At 41.5% G+C, this 20,190-nt stretch overlaps 2 protein-coding genes across 4 annotated transcripts in view; one reads left to right on the top strand and one right to left on the bottom strand.

Annotated features, from left to right (window-relative positions):
- The window catches only part of LOC115257485 (inactive CLIP domain-containing serine protease A30), a 29,187-nt gene extending 17,808 nt beyond the window's left edge, over positions 1 to 11,379 (top strand). The window contains exon 3 of the mRNA XM_029857114.2: positions 10,744 to 11,379. Within this exon, the coding sequence (XP_029712974.2) occupies positions 10,744 to 11,334 (591 nt within the window). The 3' untranslated portion in view covers positions 11,335 to 11,379. The remainder of the gene's footprint in view (positions 1 to 10,743) is intronic.
- LOC115267558 (uncharacterized) lies at positions 904 to 8,838 on the bottom strand. 3 transcript variants are annotated; one of them, XM_062860744.1, is made up of 4 exons: positions 8,581 to 8,838; positions 8,283 to 8,502; positions 3,653 to 3,778; positions 904 to 2,692 (listed from the first exon to the last, which is right to left on the bottom strand). In XM_062860744.1, the coding sequence occupies exons 3-4, from the start codon at positions 3,662 to 3,664 to the stop codon at positions 1,010 to 1,012; spliced, it is 1,695 nt and encodes a 564-aa protein (XP_062716728.1). In that variant the 5' UTR covers positions 3,665 to 3,778; positions 8,283 to 8,502; positions 8,581 to 8,838; the 3' UTR covers positions 904 to 1,009. The 3 variants fall into 3 exon arrangements, with proteins under 3 accessions (XP_062716728.1, XP_062716727.1, XP_029730499.2); XM_062860743.1 differs by having other exon boundaries at positions 8,283 to 8,838; XM_029874639.2 differs by lacking the exons at positions 8,283 to 8,502; positions 8,581 to 8,838 and having other exon boundaries at positions 3,653 to 8,250.
- Positions 11,380 to 20,190: the final 8,811 nt, after the last annotated feature.

Raw genomic sequence — 20,190 nt, forward strand, 5'->3', positions numbered from 1 at the left:
TTTGATTATGTATTATAAACGTATTTTTAACGCAAGATCTTCATATATAGCGTCTCTTCCATAGCAAACCATCCAAATGACAGTACCTGTCAAAAATATACATGCACAAATAAAAATATGGAAATCAATTGCACATGTTTTTACCTTTAAATCATTATAAATTCTTCAAACAAAACTATTTATAAATTTTACATTACTCTTATCTCCACGTGTGCCCAAAACAGTGGTACATTTTAGGCTGAAAAACCATTATTATTAAGATTTGCATAGTTGTTTACATGCTTTGTACGGCACTGTAAGTATGATAGAAAATCAGCCATATTGAATCTACATGTGGAGTCAATAAACTGATAGAACAGCACAATTTGGATGGCTTATTTTTAATGGTCATGGTTGGTATTTCTAATTGAACCTAGAGCGCTTGAAATCTGGATGAGCAAAATCGAATGTTTCATCATAATTTTTGAATTGCATGTAAAATAGCGCTACCATTATTGAGCATAAACCGTGACTTAATTGGCTTTCCAAATAATTCACAAATAATTGACCCCATAACATTTTCCAAATTCCATGTTCATGTGGTTGAACAAGCCAAATATGTTTATAACAAAATTTATTTTGTTTTTCTGTGTTCTGTCAATTTCTTATGCCAGATATACTGTTGGACATCTTTATTTTTGCAGCATAAATGCTTTCTATTAGTTATATAACATTTGAATAGCTCAATTCGAACCTGTGCAAATGATTTGTAGTATAAATGTTTTTTACAAGTTATATTACTACCAAAATGTGTTATAAGAACTCGTGTATGTAATTGTTCTATATGTGTATTTTGCAAGTGATATCTATATATATAAGTTATAAAACGGGGCTGCGGATAGAGGTTTTTAAAAAAACACAAAATTGAACTTCACACTTAGAGCTCTGACTCTAGACTGATTTATTATACCTATCCTGAGTCCCTGACTACCTATGAGCCCTGTCCAGCTACTTGCTGAGTATGCACACTCTATTGGATCGCGTTGTGGTGCCTCGTGGTGGTGTCCGGTTGCGGTGCTGTAGACTGTTCTTCGTAGAAATGCGCGCGGAGTCGTTGCAGCTCCTTCTCTAGCTCCACCTGCTGACGTTGCAGATTCCTTACTTGATGGTGTTGACTATTCTGGTCGTTTACGATGTTCGGTGTGTTTGGTTGGTGGGAAGCAACTATAACTGAACCCTCCTCAAGTACGGAACGTCCCGGTCCGTTGGTTATGTTTTTCACGATGACTTTGATGATGATGCAAATACCGCAAAATCCAAGTATGGTTGATATCGAAATTCCTCCGAACGTTGTCCAAAGTTTGAAATGTAGACTGTCTTGTTGCAGATATACGTGGTCCAATTTTTGCCGGTTACTAACTGCAGTATTGCTGATTTCTGCTATGTCGTGTGGTTTATGAAGACTCCATTCCATTAAACTGTTGTGAAATGCATTGTTGATTACTTCGGTGTCGATGAACGTTTCCGAACTTCGGAATGATTGGCCGTTGAAGTTGACGGTGCAGTTGTTGAATTTGATGATGAAATTTCCGGTGATTCTTCTGGTATCTGGTCCGCAATTTGTTTCCAAGGTGTGGTTGACGGCATTCGAGATTAATAGGGTGTTCTCGTTTACCAGTTGTTGGGTGGTTTCGTTTTGGAAAATAGAACTGCATCGTGACTGTTTTCCAAATATGATGGCTTGGATACAGTCGTCCTCAAACTCTGTGATGAATGTTGATTTTTGGACGAAATCTTCTGGGTTTCTGGTCGTGAATAATTTGTTACCATGCCGTATGATGTGGCTTGGGTATGATCTGATTATTTGATTATCCACGATGAGTGGGTAGATCCTTGTGATTGTCGATGTTGTAGATTCCAGCTGTGGAACGTTAAGGATGTACAGTAAATCACCGTTTCTAACAGCAACCTTCGGGGTAACGAATTGAAGTGCTTCGTCTGGGAAGTGGATGAGTACTCCTTGGTCTTGAAGGGTTGATTTGATGATGTTAATTTCCCGCGTAGATAGAATTTTGTTGTTACTGATGGAGATCTTTGAGAGGGTGATGGCTTCTTGAATGTTGTCCAATAGCTCGTTGATGACGTCGACGTTTAACATTGTTGTGACTGCATCTAAGGCATCCAGGTTTGCCTTGTTTTTACTGTTGAGGGAGTTAGCTATTTGGTTAACGGTTATCGTGAGCTGCGTAATCCTGTTGTTGATGTTGTCGTTTATCTTGTATTGGTGGTTGTTTTGGTTAATAAGCTCGTTCATGGTAGAGTTGATGATGTGTAAGTCCTGCGCATCCGGTGATCCAGCTATCCATTTCCACGCGGTGCCTAGTGAATCCCATCGTCGGTGGCGACGTGCCTGCTGTGGCTTCAATCCATAGAGAGTTGCATATAGCTTCTTAATCCTGAACTTGATCACTTCGTGTAAGGGGTTGTTAGTATTTGTTAGTTTGTTATAGAATGAATTCGTTATAATTTCCATGCTCTCCTCAATTCTATCTAGCTTCACTGGGTGTATGATTTTTATGTTTCCGGTTTGTATCTTACAATTGGTTATTTTGATTTCGACAATTGGGTTATTTCCTATGTTTATAACATTCAAAAATGAGTCTGCCAATGTGTATGGAATTATACTGTATATAATGATCGAAGCACATATTAGCTGTAAAGTTAAAGTTAGTGTGTTAGTATGGATTTAGTATGATTATGGGTTTTTTTTTTTTCGATTAGGCAATTCAAGATTGGAGGGGACAGATTCTTTTATCTTTCAAGCTTTCCTTTTCCTTTTTAAATTTCCTTTGTGTAGTTTAATATCTCTGAAATCTATCAGTGTTTTCCTCCTGTTGACCCTAACTTTCTGTTTTCTGAATTTAGCTTTTCTTTTATTAGGAATGCCGGAAGTTTTTACAAAAATGTCTTGATTTGGTTCAAAAATTGGGTCGTCCTCCCTAGTTTTATTACGAGAATCAATTTGTTTTTTCTGACGCGCTTCTAATTCTTGAATAATTTCATCAAAGAGTTCGTCCCTATTTTCAAGTATCTTTGGGAGATCAAGTGGTCTTTCGTCGCCATCTTTGCATCCGAAAAATACTTCAAAGGGCGTTAGTTGAGTTGCCGAATGTATGGTTGTGTTGTACAGTTCCGTCGCTATTTTGTATATTTCTTTGTTCAAAAGATCGGGAAACTTATGTTTAATACACCTAAAGATCTCGCTTAAAGTTGAATGGAATCGTTCCACGATACCATTCACTTCGCTGTGATCTGACGGTGTGTGATAAATTTCTATATTAAGCCTCTGAAGGAGACCTCGTATTTCTATTGCCTTAAAAGCGACTTCGTTGTCACACACAATCATCTTTGGGGTTCTAAATGTCGTGAGTAATTTAACGAGACCCCTTTTAATGTCCGGAATAGACCTTGACTTGACAGGGATAAGCATCGCGAATCGAGATAGCTTATCCACTGCGGATAGAAAGATATTTGGACTGGATATGAAGATGTCCATATGAACGATATCGAGAGGTTTAGCAGGGATTGGGGTGTATGCGAATTTAATTTTATATGGGTTCCTCTCGTATTTGTTTTGAAGGCAAGTATTACAAAGGTTAACGAAACTTGTTACCTTGTTCCGCATCCTTGGGAAGAAGTATTTTCCAGAGATCACCTTGTAATTATCTTCGATTCCGCGGTGGGCGCGGTCGTGCGTTTCCTCGATGATCTGGTCTTGTCCCTCTTCGGTAAGAATATCCTGCAAAATAGACTGGGTGAGTACAACTTTGAAGGATTTATTACGGGAAAAATAGTTTTTATAAGCTAATTGTATCCATTTTAACCATTTTTCTGGGCATAGGATACAACTCGTTCGGGTCGGATGCATGTAGTCTCGGAAGATACTTATGGCGTTCACCAATCCAAATGTTGCTCTGGTGATGGTTCGTCTGAATACAGTGGGGAAAATTTCCTCGTACGATTCATCGTTCCTTGGCCCTTCTGTAATTAAAACTTGATTTTTGAAGACATTAATTGGTCGTAAGGTCATTTTGATCAAGTCACTTGCATCAGATGAGCTGGAGTGGACGGTCCCACTATCACTGTCATCATTATCGTTATTGTCATCAGATTTATCTTCGTCGCTGGATGATGATAATGATTCTTGTTCGTTAGCATTTATTGCCGGGTTAATATTTATTTCATGGTGAAGACGAGACAAACCGTCTGCGACGACGTTTTGTTTTCCGGGGCGATATTGAATTTCGTAGTCGAATTGTTCAAGTCGCAGTTTCATCCGAATGAGCCTATCATTTGATGTTTTCATATTCAAGGCGTAAGTCAGCGGCTTGTGATCCGTGTATAAAGTAAATTTCCGACCAAACAGATATGGTCTGAAATATCTGCACGCCCAATCGATAGCGAGAAGTTCCTTCTCAATTGTAGAGTACTTTTCTTCGCTTTTCGTCAGCGTACGTGACGCGAAGGCTATAGGTTTGTCTTTCCCAATGGGCCCTTGTGACAAAACCGCGCCTAAAGCGTAGTTAGAAGCATCTGTGGTGAGCACAAATGGCTTCGAAAGATCCGGACGTTGAAGCACATGGCTACTGGTCAGGATATTTTTGCAACGATTGAAGGCTGATACAAACTCGGGTGAATGAGTGATCTTTTCGCCTTTACGTAGTTGCTGGGTTAAAGGTTTTGCAATTTTAGCAAAATCCTTTATGAATTTTCGGTAGTAACCCATGGTTCCTAAGAACCCTTTGAGTTCGGTTTCATTTTTTGGCAAAGGCCAATTTTGGATAACTTTGATTTTATCCGGATTGGGTTTTACTCCTTCAGGAGTAACTATGTGTCCTAAGAAGGCTACCTCCTTCTGGAGAAATTCGCTTTTATCAATCTGAATTTTCAGATTGTGTTTGCGAAGAGTCTCCATTACTTTGGATATATTTATCAAATGCTCCTGCAGGCTGGTTGAATAGATGATGATATCATCCATGTACACCAGGCAAATCACACCGACATGTTCTCGGAGGATGTTATCCATCACTCTTTGAAATGTGGCGGGAGCGTTCTTTAATCCAAAGGGCATTCTGAGAAACTCGTAGTGTCCTCCTTCGACACTAAAAGCTGTCTTATGAATATCCTTTTTTGCTAGCTCTATCTGGTGGAAGCCAGAAGCTAGATCCAATGTTGAAAAATACTGACATTTTCCTAGTTTATCTAGAATGTCCGTTATGTTGGGGATCGGGTAACGATCATCTAAAGTTTTTTCGTTCAACTTTCGATAATCTATAACCAATCTCCATTTCCTTTGTCCAGAAGCATCTAGCTTCTTTGGCACTACCCATACTGGGGAAGACCATGGACTGCTTGAATGTCGAACGATTCCTTGTTCGAGCATTTTCATAATTTGTCGTTGTACCTCTTCTTTGTGACAGAAGGGGTATCTATACGACTTTGTGTATACGGGAAGTTCATCCCTTGTATTGATCTCATGTTGAATTGCACTTGTAAAGGTTAAAGGTTCATTTCCGTGGTGAAACACGTCTTGAAATTTACCAAGCACCTTTGTTAGTTCTGTCCTTTCCTCTGAATTTAAGTGATCCATACGAATATGTTGGTTTAAAGACTCCGTTTTGTTAGAATCCGACTTTTGTGGGGAAGTGACTTCGAAATTATTAAGCTCCACGTTAAGAACATCACCAAGGCTGACTTCTTGGGATTCATTACTGAAGTTGTGAATGAGGATTTCAGCGCGATGATTCTTGCTGGTGTAGAGTCCAGCCAAAATGTGGACGTTTTTCAGCAGTTTGACCTCATTTCCGAAAAGGAAATCTCCGTCCGAAACGGACGTTGGCATGAAGATAGCCTTGGTCTCGTTTGCATTTATATTTATCGTTTCAGGGAATTTTTTGTGGAGTGGGACTTCTATCGATCCAATTCTCAAGGTATCCTTAGCCGTATCGATAACAGCTCTCAATGACTTTAAAGATTCGTATCCTATCAGTCCTTGAAAGAAATTGTGGAAGTCGAATAAGAAGAATTTTTGAGATGGGAGGTTTTTATTGAAATTTACGAACGGATTAAAATATGTGAATTTATCCACAGAGAAGGTTCCACTTATGTTAGTAATTTTATGTTGAGCACCTAATCTAATGGAATTATATGGGACCAATTTCGGTGAGATGTAGTTTTTATTGGCACCAGTGTCAATAAGCAATTTAATCTCTCCAAATTTGGGTGATTGTATCACGATATAGGGAAGGAAGTTGTTGGTCATTCCTCTTGGGGAATGTCCAGTCCCAGATGAAAATTTAGGTTTTCACCATTGACAGGTGAATCAGAATTCGAATTTTCTTCAACCGGAATGTTAGCTTGGTGTTCATCGTTTGTCATCTGACCGTAACTTGGTTCGCAGTTACAACATTGGGTGTCGTAACCAGTAACATCTGGTTGTTCGCACTGGGGTTGAACGGATTCATGGTGATTTAAATTAGAGTGATATTGTCTAGTTTGTTGCGACATTATCTCTGGTTTAATTTGGAGTCGGCCAGGTTGTGGACTGAAGCGATTGTTGTGTTGTGGGATAAAGTTACTGGCATGCTTTTGTTGGGGAATGAAGCGATTATTTTGGGATGAATTTGAATTATGGGGGTTTGAATTTTGGGGTCTGTTTTGGGGTTGTGGAGCATTATACCCACGCCCGGTTTGTCCAAAGGGATAACCTTTCGAATTACTGTTAAGATTTCTTGAAGTGTTTGAGTCATGAAATTTTGACAATTTTTCGCGTCTCCGCTGATTGGCCAAATGCTGTTCTAAGGCTCCTTCATAAGCCTCTTGCAGGTTTTTGGGCCTATAAATTCGTGTTAAAGACGAGAGATGGTCGGGAAGGCCGTCAATGAATGCGTTAGTTATCATTGCCTCGTAGTTAACCATTAAGATCTTGACACACGGTCTGGTATCGTCGTTTGCAAGAAGGTTAGCATTTATGTCCGCTTTTAACTTCTTGCATGACTGATAATATGAAGTCAGATCCTGATTGCCTTGTTTCAGCTGAGCTATTTTTGTACTTAGCGTAGCTAAGTCACGTTTATCTCCAAGCTCATCCTTTAAGGCCTGCTTTATTTCATTCCAATCGTTTTTTACTTGGTTTCTGACTAATACATCATTTGCATCTTTGACAATTTTGTCTCGGATGAGACCAGTCCAGAGTGGCATTACTCTGTCCACAGTGGTTTGGTCGTTTATAGTGTCCTGGCAATACGCTATTTTCTGGTCGACGGAGTCGATCCAGGAGGATAACATTGCCGGTTCTCCTGAAAAAGTCGGAATAAGTTTGATGGGATCAGGTATACTGAAACCATCGAACCTTTTCTCAACTGCCACAGTAGCTTGCTGTGACGGACTACTTGATTGGTTTCTGGAGGCCTCAAGGGCAGAAATCTGGAGCCGTTGTTGCTCCATTTTTGCCATCAGCTCATCCACCAATTGCTGTAGTTCCATCGACATTGTTCGGGTGAACATGCAGTATACTAGATTTCACTTAAAAAGTCGGCTTTCAAAAATTTTACGTCAAAATCTCAATTTAGATCAACTGAGATCCTGGTTCGCTTAAATTTTCTTCAAAATCTCAATTTTTGATTAACTGAAATTTTGGTTCACTAATATTTTGGGATTACTGGGAAAAATGCGTATTCACTGATTACTAAAATTCTGCGTTCACTGTAATTTTCGCACGCTTTTCAGAAAAATAAAATGGAATAATTGAGATTTTGGTTCACTAAAATTTTGGGATTACTGGGAAAATGTGTATTCACTGATTACTCAAATTCTGCGTTCACTGTAATTTTCGCACGCTTTTCAGAAAAATAAAATGGAATAATTGAGACTTTGGTTCACTAAAATTTTGGGATTACTGGGAAAATGTGTATTCACTAACTACTAAAATTCTGCATTCACCGTAATTTTCACGCACTTATCAATAGCTTGTCCGTTTTCAAATCACTTTTTGATATTTTTATCGATTATAACCTTATAATCTCGACTGCGCCTTTTTTCAAAATTCCTTATCGTTTCACTTATATTTGGTTGGAATATCTTTTTATCTCGACTGCGCTTTATTTCAAAATTCTTTATCGTTTCACTTATATTTGGTTGGAATAATCTTTTTATCTCGACTGCGCCTTATTTCAAAATTCTTTATCGTTTCACTTATGTTTGGTGGGGGTCACTTTTCACTGTCTCTTAACTAAGTTACTAACCTTATTTTTGCGCGATAAGCCGTCGCGCGGGTGATGATGGGAGTCAGCAATCAGGTCCGTGGGTGGTGACAATTCCGGAGTTCGCTGCAAATCTCCAATATTCCTTTGGGGATGTTTCCTCGTCGGTCGATATTCCCTCGTCGACGATTCCACGAACGCACTCACTTAATTATCACTGCACCACTGTATCCTACCGCACTAAGCCAGTTATAAAACGGGGCTGCGGATAGAGGTTTTTAAAAAAACACAAAATTGAACTTCACACTTAGAGCTCTGACTCTAGACTGATTTATTATACCTATCCTGAGTCCCTGACTACCTATGAGCCCTGTCCAGCTACTTGCTGAGTATGCACACTCTATTGGATCGCGTTGTGGTGCCTCGTGGTGGTGTCCGGTTGCGGTGCTGTAGACTGTTCTTCGTAGAAATGCGCGCGGAGTCGTTGCAGCTCCTTCTCTAGCTCCACCTGCTGACGTTGCAGATTCCTTACTTGATGGTGTTGACTATTCTGGTCGTTTACGATGTTCGGTGTGTTTGGTTGGTGGGAAGCAACTATAACTTATATATATAAATGAGTTTAAAGTCCCTTTGAGGCAACAAAAATCCGAATGGATGAACCAATCAGAATGTCCCTTGCATGGTTCGGTTCGTATTCGTGGTGGCTGTGTTTATATGTACAAAAAGTTACGAAAATCAACTAGAAAAGTAAGAAAATTGATAAAAACCAGATTTTTCATAAACTGGGAAGGAAATCAACAAGATCGAAACAAAACCAATCTAGAGTGCGGTGATATTTTGAGCTCAACAGTTGTCAAACCACCACAAGACGGCAAGACAAAGTTTGCCGGGACAGCTAGTTGCTGATAAATGTATCAAAACATTTTTGGGAGTTGGACGATATGTCCTATATCATATTTTTTAGCGATATTAATGTGTTGAGATACATCTTATATCACATGTAAGATGTTTTATAAGCCGCCATTTTTTGCGCTGTTTTGATTATACAATTGAACACTTGTAAAGTAAATAATTCAAGAAAAATACACTACGTTATGTATGAATAGTGAAATTTAAACTCTTATAGAGCATGTTGTGTTACTTGGGAATTCAATCTTAAACTATCCTTGAACATCTTAATTAGTGATGGAACCAACACCGCTTCTTCATTTTGAATCAGTGCTGAAAATATTCCATCTACTCCTGCAGATTTAAACAAACTCAGCTGTTGGCTGAAAAGGTCTAATTGCATTTTCCACTCTGGCCTTCGTGAAGATTTCATCAGCTAAATCTGAAGCGGTGTTTATTGTACAAGTTGACTCCGAAGAGTTTATACTAGGACATCCTTCACCTTCCTGAGATATAGTATCATTGGAATCCACACTTGGAATCAAACCTGGAAAATGGGTTTTCATCATTTAATTCAAAGTTTCACGAGGAGTTTTGGTAAAAGCTTCATCGTCGCGCTTCAGGTTTCCCAATTCATTTGAATGATCTTTTGCAAGCGTTTTCTGTAGCCTTGCGACTACAGGAGTGCTGTTTATGTTATCACATGTCCAGCATCCAAGATTTTCTTTTCGATTTTCGTATTTCGTTGTTGTAATCAGTAGTCAGGGCTTTTCTGTACTGAGTCCAATCTCCCGTTTGTTTCGCTCTATTGAACATTTTACGAGAAAATTTTCTAAGGCGATCCAGTTTAAAGTTCCACCATGGCACGTCTCTAGTTGAAGACGATTGCATGGTGGGACAACTTCTGTTAAATGAATTGATGATACTTTCATTTACCCTTTGAGGAAATGATTCTAACTTTTGGGTTGAATCAATAGTTTCTCCCATTGTAAATGAATGCGTATTCAACAATTCTACATATTTATCCCAGTTTGTCCTCCTGGGATTTCTAAATGCGGTTCTAGAATAATCTCCACCAAAAATACTCTTCGGCTTCAAGTATTCGTCTACAGATGCCAGCGCAGCGGTATATAACTCGTGCATCGTGGCCTTACAACAGGATCTCTAACAGCGAAAGGTTGGTTGTTCAGTCACACACTACGCAGGGATGGACGGACACGAAATCAACCAACAAGAGTTGGACTAGAATCAAGCAATGTTAGAGGATCCAGGCGGTGCACTTCGACTGGTCACAGTTCAAGGTGATGGTGCACAATCGCTTCGGATGGCGATATCTCACATCTGTCCTCTGTTTTGCAGATTTGTCCACCGTCACTGTGTAGAATTAGAATGAATGACGAATGATTATTTCCATAAGTTGACCATAGCTGGTGTCCTTGCCAGATTTGCATGGTTGACATTCGTTTTTTTTAATCCACTGTTAAATGCTTAAAATCACTTTTGTCTCTACTCTATGTCACAAATAGTCTGATAAGTTGTAACTAGTAAAATAAATGCAAGAACACCATCCAATATTTATCATTAGTGATTTTTATTCCTTCTTATTTTCCAACAGATTCGCAAGGTGGTAAACATCATCAAGCATCCAGGATTCAAGCTTGATTCGAGAATATCAAGTATCGCGTTACTGGTTCTAGATGACCAGGTGGATTTTACTCCACGGATCAACAGAATATGCTTGCCAGAGCCGGATATTGACTTAAGTCAAAGCATGTGTTTTGTCACTGGATGGGGCGGTAGTGAACCTGCGGTTCGATCACGCATGAAATTAGTAGAAATGCAGCGGATAAAGCACGGCCAATGCGAGGCAGCAGTTCGAAAAATAGTACGCGGCCACTACCAGTTGAACCCAAGCTTTCTGTGTGCAAGGGAAGATTTAAACAATCACATTTGCTCCTTTGATGTCGGGTCACCATTGTTCTGTTCGATCCCGGGCCGTGAGAATCAATTCTATCAAGTGGGTATTTTCGTTTGGAATCAGTTTGTGCAACAGAACCCCGTATGTGGTGATAATGTTGGAACGGTGAACCTATTTGTTGACATTCAACAATTCAAAAAGTGGATTGATGACAAAATGGAAGAAAATGATAGAAGCTCTAACATATATACACCACAGCCTCTAGATGACAATGACGATAATAATTAAATAACTTTAACAAATAAAAACGGGCGTTGGAATCGTTTTCGCTTTCATCCTGAATTTTCTATAAAAGATGACAAATATACATATGGGGTAAATGTGTCAATTAAAAACTTTCGTTGGTATATTTATCCTTATTTGAAAACATGAGAATAAGTCAACAGCTGAGTTTGTTTCTATTATAAAATTTATCGTAATTATACCTTTGAATAAAACTCCAACCATCGCGCTCTCGGTCTCTAGTAGCAACAACATTCTAACATTCTTTTCCCTTCCCAGCTGACTATAAGGACAATGATACATATTGCCCATTTTTCTGGCATTTTACCAGGTTTGCTGGTATGTCTGAAACATACTGGAAAAACTTGTAATTAGAAGGCACGAAATGTTGCTAATTGGCAAATTGAGAGATGAAATTTGTGAAAAAAAATCGCGTTCTGGTGGGATTCGAACCCACGACTCCGTATTCGCTAGACCGGCGCTTTAACCAACTAAGCCACAGAACAGGTAATGGTTCTGCGGAATAGAAAGCCAAACTGACTCCGAAGCCGCACCGTGAACACTCCTATTTCACAAACTCATCTCTCTTTTCGGCTTAGATGCCAATCCACAATACACACAGGATGCGGGGATGATGGGATAATTAATTAATTAAATTAAATTAAAAAATTTTAAGATAAAATTGGGATTTTTCAACCAAATTTCAAAAGAATTTAGAATACCCTTTTTGAAATATTGTCTTCCAGCTTAGCATAGCATGAATACTTGCACAAATCTTGGATCGAGTTGACATTGCTAAAGTCTACAATGCCATAGACCCACTTAGCTCCACACACCTGAATAAGTCCTTGCGAGCATTTTTATTTCAGTAGAGCCAAGAACTAAAGCAGCTTTCTATAGATGAGCGGACATTGAAAATAGCGAATTTTAACTCATATGTAGTCATATAACAAAATATTATACTCAAGTAACCATGCTCTTAAAGCTGTTCGTATTGCATATTGTAACGAACTTTCAGTGCGTTGCATTTTTGTAAATATTTAAATATAAATTTAGCTTAAGTAAAATGAATTCTTTAAAAATAATTTGAAATCTCCTAAAGTTCCACCATCACTTGCACCGCGAATTCGAGCTTTTTCTCTCTGCGCTCAAGCACTCAAGCAGTGTCTCACATGGATTAGATGAGTGCTAAAGAAAGTTGTAACATGTGACCGCAAATGCAAGCGCATGTGATCACATCACAGCGTTGGTTGGTGGCCATCGACCTGTGGGAAACCTTTTCAGGATTTGTTGACCCCGGGAATTCGTTAATGAGAATTCTCTCCGATATTCTGATGCGCTCGGCTGGTGAAATCGTTGCAATACGAAGTATCTAATTTCTCTTGGACACAATAGACTGTTAGACTGAGTAAAGGGAATTTAGAGACTTCGTCAAGTCAAATCCGGTAGCGAAGATCGTGGAAAATATTCGCGCTTTATCTGAGGGTTTCTGGCTGTGACTCGTTCACTTCGATCTGCATTGTGGAAGAGGCAGGAGTAGTTTAGCTTGTGTTTCGCGTCGTGAGGTGTTAGTCCAGGTGAATTATAGTGACATGGAAGCCTTTTTGAAATTACTAATTTTAGTTCAAATCTCCCTTAGATAGCCAAAGTTCAAACCATTGAGGCTAGTAAATCGTGCTAAGCTATTGCAAGAAAAGCGTGCTAGTGCTAGGAAGTGTGCGAGTGTGGAAAACCAACCAGGTAAATCACGTGCTCAAGTTGTGCGAATATGCTAAGTGGTAATGGATTGTGCGTGGGTGGTTTCTTTAACAGATTTGTGGCAAGCGTGCCAAGCCCGCCACCTCACAGTTTCCGTTGAGACTACTCCTGACCCCACTCTGCAGCTTCGAAGGTCCCGGCCAGTGCAACACGTGGCCGAAGGGGGCCGCGCCCGTCAATTCCGCGCCCCAGACAGGGCAGAAGGCAGCAGCGAACAGCAACAGTTTTTTCCCGCTTACGGTGACGACCGCGAGTGGAAGTAGAAGCCCACAAATCGTGTGTGAGGCGCCGACGGCGCCTGAATGTAGCGTGAAGCGTAGACGTCCGTTGTCCGACAGGAAAGCGCGCACGCGCGCCAGACATGTGCTGCAGGTAAGCGTCGACCGAAACAACCCTGAAAACAGGTAGATGGTCTCCTTTCGGAGTGGCGCATAAGCCATCTGCTAACTTTACCGGAAAGCACGTTCGAACGAACGGTTACATTTGGCGCCCAACAATACAAGGCTTTTTTTTTTCTTTCGTCTAACTTTGAAATTTGCATATTTTTTTTGTCGTTTTCTTCATATTGTATATAATTTATTTTGTCTTAGTATCCTTTCTGTATTCCTTAATTTACATTTACATTCATTACATTTTGTTTTTTTTGTTTGCATTAGCTACTTTGTTGAATTCGTTATTAAATATGTTAATTTTTCATTGAAGTTAAGCTAAATTTGAATTTAAAATGAGTCGAACATTCCCTCGTGCGGAAGACTTGAATCATGAGGAGTTAGATTTTGAACTCCAAATCCGCAATGAACCCGAAGAAGTCTTTAAACTTGATCTAACAGCGAAGCAGAGGCACTTACGAAATCTATTCAAAAATGACCAAAAAGAGGGACGTAACTATCAATCACCTTTCAACATTTTCGATGAGTATTCCCACATTGAAGGGAGAATTGAGAACCTTGAAAAAGCGTTGGAAAAGAGGGTGGAATCTAAATATGAATCGCGAGTTCTTCACTATTGGTACAGGGTAAAATGGATTCAGGTGGTAGGGGAGGAAGAGAAAAGGAAAAAGAGGGAGTTGGTTCAGGCTATTGAAAGGATTATGGCTAAATTTCAGTTCGGACCTCCGCAATCGCCGACCATTTCAAAAATAAACTCGATTCTACAGGGCGGAACAGATCAAGCAGTTGGTAGACAAGGACAATCGGCTCTAGGTTCACAAACATCTTCAAAATCTCTAGACGAAAACTTCAGCAATCAATTCGAGATGCACAAAGGAGCCTTCGTAGGGACACCCACAAGGTCGTTAGGTGCCATCCCTAAGAGTGCTATAAACGAGGTAAAAGATCGAAATACTCTCTGCGAGACTAGGGTCGAAGGGTTGCGGAACGACTCGGACAGATCAACACACATCTCGATTACTCGGAAAGAATGGGAGGAGATGCAGTCGGTCATAGCAGACTTGGCGGCCAAATTGGCGCAGAGTGAAGCACTGAGACAGCAAACCCACGGTCGGGAGCAAGAAAACCGTGGTCGAGAGTCGCCAGCACCACAGAGGAATGAGGCACCCCCGAGGACCGAAATCAACCGAAACAGACGAACTACGAATAGCTACCAGGGTAGTGTGGAAGACGACGACAGCGAGGACGACGTGAGAAGGCCACAACCAGTTTGGGACAACAGACACTTCCAGATAAGTGGGCGTGATTCCGATTACTCCTACGGGAACGGTTGGAACAACTACGCGAACCAGGCGGGGTTGAGGCAACCGGTCGGCAGGTATGCAGGACAAGGACGAGTGGAAAAATGGAAGTTGCGGTTCACCGGCGAACCGAGATCGACGATGACGGTAGAAAACTTTCTCTACAAGGCGAAGAAACTAGCGGAAAGGGAAGGTGTAGCCAGACACATCCTTCTGCGGGATGTTCACATGCTACTAGAAGGGGCCGCTTCTGACTGGTTCTTCACTTTCGTCGATGATCTGAATACGTGGGAAGATTTCGAGACTTCCATCTCCTACAGGTTTGGAAACCCAAATAAGGACCAGGGAATTCGTACGAAAATTCAAGAACGAAAACAACAACGAGGTGAGCCGTTCATTGCTTTCGTGACGGAAATCGAGAAGATGAATCGTTTATTGTCCAAACCACTCTCAAATAGAAGGAAATTTGAAGTGATTTGGGACAATATGCGACAGCATTACAGATCCAAAATTTCAATCGTGGAAGTTAAGGATCTCCAGCAACTGACACAATTGAACTACCGCATCGATGCAGCTGATCCACAGTTGCAGTCGCAGGGGTCGGAGGTAACTACTGGATTTCAACGACGCCCGATAAACCAACTGGATGCCGATGGGAGTGATTACGAGAGCGATCAGTCCATCAACGCAATCAACACTCGTTCAGCGAACAATTTCTCTCGAGCGAACAGGTCATCAGCGGAACAGACTACGAGAACAGCACAAAATGGATCGACGCCAGCAAGCTGCTGGAACTGCCAGGGACAAGGCCACACCTGGAGGCAATGTACTCGACCAAGAGTCATTTTCTGTTACGGTTGCGGAAACCTGGGGAGAACAATTCGTAGCTGTGAGCGGTGCTCCAGAACGCCAACCACACAGGTTTCAAACCAGGGAAACGAGCAGTAGGGGGCGATGGGGGGAATTCGTCAAACCCAGTTCAAATAGAAATTCCCAAACAACCAGTGAATTTTGACCCTTTTTCCCAAGTTTACCACATAAAATTTCAAAGGACAAAATGTCCCCATATTAAAGTTAAGGTCTTTGAGTCTGAGCTCGACGCTCTACTCGACTCTGGAGCGGGGATTAGTATCCTTAACTCCTTGGAAGTGGTGGAACGATACAATCTTAAAATTAAACCAACGGCCATCAAAGTTTCAACAGCCGATGGTTCCGTATACAACTGCCTAGGGTACGTGAACATTCCGTTCACTTTCAAAAAACTGACCAAAGTGGTACCTACCCTAGTAGTACCAGAGATATCAAGGCATCTCATCCTTGGGGTCGACTTCTGGGAATGTTTCAAAATTAAACCAATGATAGATGTGGGTCAAGGGTTTGAGGAAATCGAAACTGTTGGCGCTGCAAACGGTTATCCAACCTGTTTCACCATAGAGCCTTCCGGAGAACCTGTAATTTTGGAGGACGTGGAGGAGGACGAAACTCTGGACATTCCCGTATACGAAGGACCAACCAACTCCATTCCGGACCCTGATGCCATCGAGACCGAACATGAGTTGTCAGACGTCGAGAGGAAACAACTAACGGATGTGATCAAAGGCTTCGAACTGACTTCGGACGGGAAACTGGGAAGGACACACCTAATAACACACGAGATTGTGCTCCAAGAAGGGGCAAAGCCACGCAATCCACCGATGTATAAGTGCTCTCCATACGTCCAGCAAGCCATCAATGACGAGGTTGAGAGGTTCAAACAGTTGGACGCAATAGAGGAATGTTATAGTGAGTGGACGAACCCACTCGTACCAGTCCTCAAGAAAAACGGGAAAGTGAGGGTCTGTCTAGACTCCCGCAAGGTCAATAAACTAACGGTTAAAGACACCTACCCAATGCGTAATATGCAGGACATATTTCGTCGATTGGGTAAGGCAAAGTTCTTTTCAGTAATAGACCTTAAAGACGCCTACTTTCAGATCCCTCTGAAAGAGGAATGTCGAAACTTTACTGCTTTTCGGACTACCGAAGGGGTTTTCCGCTTTAAGGTACTACCGTTTGGATTAACAAACGCTCCGTTCACAATGTCACGCCTGATGGACAAAGCAATCGGGTTCGACCTCGAACCGTTTGTCTTCGTATATCTGGATGACATTGTGATCGCATCCAGCACACTCAAAGAACACCTTCGGCTATTGCGCATTGTGGCCGAGAGACTCAAGAAAGCAGGACTGACCATCTCGTTAGAAAAGTCCAGGTTTTGCCGGAAACAGGTAATGTACCTCGGCTACCTCCTCAACGAACATGGAGTGGCAATTGACACCGCTCGTATTCAACCGATTTTGGACTACGCCCAATCAAAATCCCAGGAAGACGTACGCCGCCTGATGGGATTGGCAGGCTTTTATCAAAGATTCATAAAAGGATATAGTAGAATAACAGCCCCGATAACGGATCTTCTTACAAAGGAACATAAGAAGTTCGTCTGGACGAAGGAAGCGGAAATCGCGTTCCGAGAGCTGAAGTCCGTCCTAACTTCAGCACCCATCCTAGGGAATCCTGATTTTTCGAAACCATTCATCATAGAGTCGGACGCTTCGGATCGAGCCATTGGAGCAGCTCTTGTTCAAGAGCAGGAAGGAGTCACCCGAGTAATTGGCTACTTCAGCAAAAAACTCAATCGTACTCAGCGAAGATACGCGGCCGTCGAGAAGGAATGCTTGGGGGTACTGTCCGCGATCCAACACTTCCGCCACTATGTGGAGGGTTCCAAGTTCCGAGTAATCACCGACGCAAGAAGCCTCTTGTGGCTTTTCAACGTAGGAACGGAGACCGGAAACGCCAAACTCCTGAGGTGGGCACTACGAATTCAGGCCTATGACTTCGATTTAGAATATCGTAAGGGGAAAGCGAACATCACAGCTGACTGCCTATCGAGGTCAATTGAGGTAGATACTGTCATAGTTTCTCAACCAGATGCCGAACAAGAGGAGCTCATAGAGCGGATTCAGTCGAATCCCAGCAAATACAAAGATTATCGCGTACTAGATGGTAGAATTCTCCGCTTCGTGAAGACCGGAAATCGGATAACCGACCCACGGTTCGCATGGAAATGCTTTCCTCCAAAAACCGAACGTGTCGAAATAATACGCCAAGAGCACGAAAAAGCGCATTTCGGCTTCGAAAAGACACTCGCCGCCATTAAGAACCGATTCTTCTGGCCCCGAATGAACATCGAAATTCGAAAATTTTGCCGAGAGTGTCTCAAATGCCAAACGAGTAAGTCCGGGAATGTCAATGTAACACCGCCCATGGGTTCACAAAAACCCGTTGAATACCCGTGGCAGTTCATTACTTTAGATTACGTAGGACCGTTGCCGCCATCGGGGAAAAATAGGAACACCTGCTTACTAGTAGCCACCGACGTCTTCAGTAAGTTCGTCTTAATCCAGCCGTTCCGAGAAGCGAAGGCGCACTCCTTGGTAGACTTCGTAGAAAATATGATTTTCCGCCTCTTCGGAGTCCCCGAAATCATATTAACCGATAACGGTTCGCAGTTCGTATCAAAAGAGTTTAGGAAACTACTTGAAGACAATAATGTGTCCCATTGGCTCACACCTGCGTATCACCCACAGGTGAACAATACGGAAAGAGTGAACCGAGTGATCGTTACAGCCATCCGTGCAACCTTGAAGAAGTCCCACAGTCATTGGGCAGATGACATCCAACAAATAGCGGACGCAATCAGGACCTCAGTCCACGAGTCCACCAAGTTTACGCCATACTTCGTGGTCTTCGGTCGACAGAAGGTCTCAGACGGCAGAGAGTACTCAAGGATACGCGACAACCACGTCCCACCTGACGAAGACGAGCGACAGATAAAAGACAAACGAAGACAACTATTCGAAGAGATCAGAACGAACCTAAAAGCCGCCTATGCCAAACATGCAAAAAGCTATAATCTCAGATCTAATGTTCAGTGCCCTACCTACAGTGTCGGCGAAAAGGTACTCAAACAGACATTCGACCAGTCAGATAAGGGGAAGGGATTTTGTAAAAAACTGGCCCCGAAATACGAGCCAGCCGTAGTCCGTAAGGTCCTGGGCACCAGTACTTACGAACTAGAAGACCTGACTGGGAAACGGATAGGAGTCTTTTTCGCGAACAAGCTGAAGCGAATGCATTCGCAGTCAGCCAACTAGCTGAATGGTTTTTCAAGCTATGCAACTCCAAAAGAGGAACAACATCTACGAAAAACACCTTACAGGTCATTAAGTATACGGACAGCTTTCGACGGACTCGCCTAGGGGAAATCTACGGATGGAACCTAAGCTGAGGGTACCGAAGCTGAGCCTAAACAATATCGTATTAGAGAAATCCAGCTATGAACAACTCTTGAAAGTGACTATAAAATCTACAAACGATGCAAAAACACCTAAAAGGGCAAAACTAGTTGAGGAAGACTCAAAAACCGAGGAAAGAGACGACCGAGTAAAATGCTCATTCGCTGAGCTTGTAAATACCTGTAAATATTAGTTAGTTAGTTTCCTAATGCCCTATCCCTTAGTTTCTATAGTTAGTACTTAATCTAGATTAGTAAAATGGAATCATTTTGCTCACGATCAATTTTGACAGTTGGTTGTGCCTCTTGAAACGTTGAATTCGTCGTCCGTTTTGATATTTTTTTCGTTTTTCTTCCTTATAGTAGAATTATCTTGTTGTGCTTTATAATCATGTTGAATTCCTAAAAATAATGTAAATATTTAGTTAAAGTTAGATTAAGTTAGTTCATTTTATAGTTACCTTTCAAGTTGTTGAAGTTCTCGTTCCGTTTCTCAAGCAATTTCCTTCCCAATCCATTGCTCCTTATAAATAGTCCACGCTTCTGCTTTATCGATCCTCTTTTCATTTGAATTTGCTCATCATACGCAGTCCTTTATCAATCCATTCCATCCCGCTTATTTATAGTTCACTCCATTGACGTAGTGCTGCTATACCGATCCGATGAGCAAGCCTCTCACGCGTAGTAAATAAGCTTTCCCAGTTCACTTGTCCATCCGTAGTAGTTCTTCCACCGATTGCACTCCATTCCAAAGACATTTTCCATTCCATTTTTCGATTGGTTTTGGTTCAGCTCCGTTTTATTTTATCCAATCCGTTTATCTGGCTGGTCGTTTGCCTGCGGCTAGCGGCTGATTCGAACACCGTACCTGTGAAAGAAAGAAGCAAAATAATCCAACTTACATCGATAGCCACAAGGAACGATGATAATTTTACTCTCCTCCAACTATCCACCACTCAGTTTCCACTGTTTCGCTCCTCGAAAGCACATTTTTCCGACGCAAACACGATTTTTCTTTAAAATTTTCCACGGCACTTTTCTTCTGAGTGAATTATCTTTGTTTACGTCCATCGATTTG

Source organism: Aedes albopictus, chromosome 3 (assembly GCF_035046485.1).
Source record: "Aedes albopictus strain Foshan chromosome 3, AalbF5, whole genome shotgun sequence".
Classification (NCBI taxonomy): domain Eukaryota; kingdom Metazoa; phylum Arthropoda; class Insecta; order Diptera; family Culicidae; genus Aedes; species Aedes albopictus.

Coding starts and splice junctions, on each gene's coding strand:
- LOC115267558 (XM_029874639.2), bottom strand. CDS start 6,301: ATGACCAACAACTTCCTTCCCTATATCGTGATACAATCACCCAAATTT. Junction 2,693..3,652: donor TCCCAAGGATGCGGAACAAG/GTAACAAGTTTC, acceptor TTAACTTTACAG/CTAATATGTGCTTCGATCAT.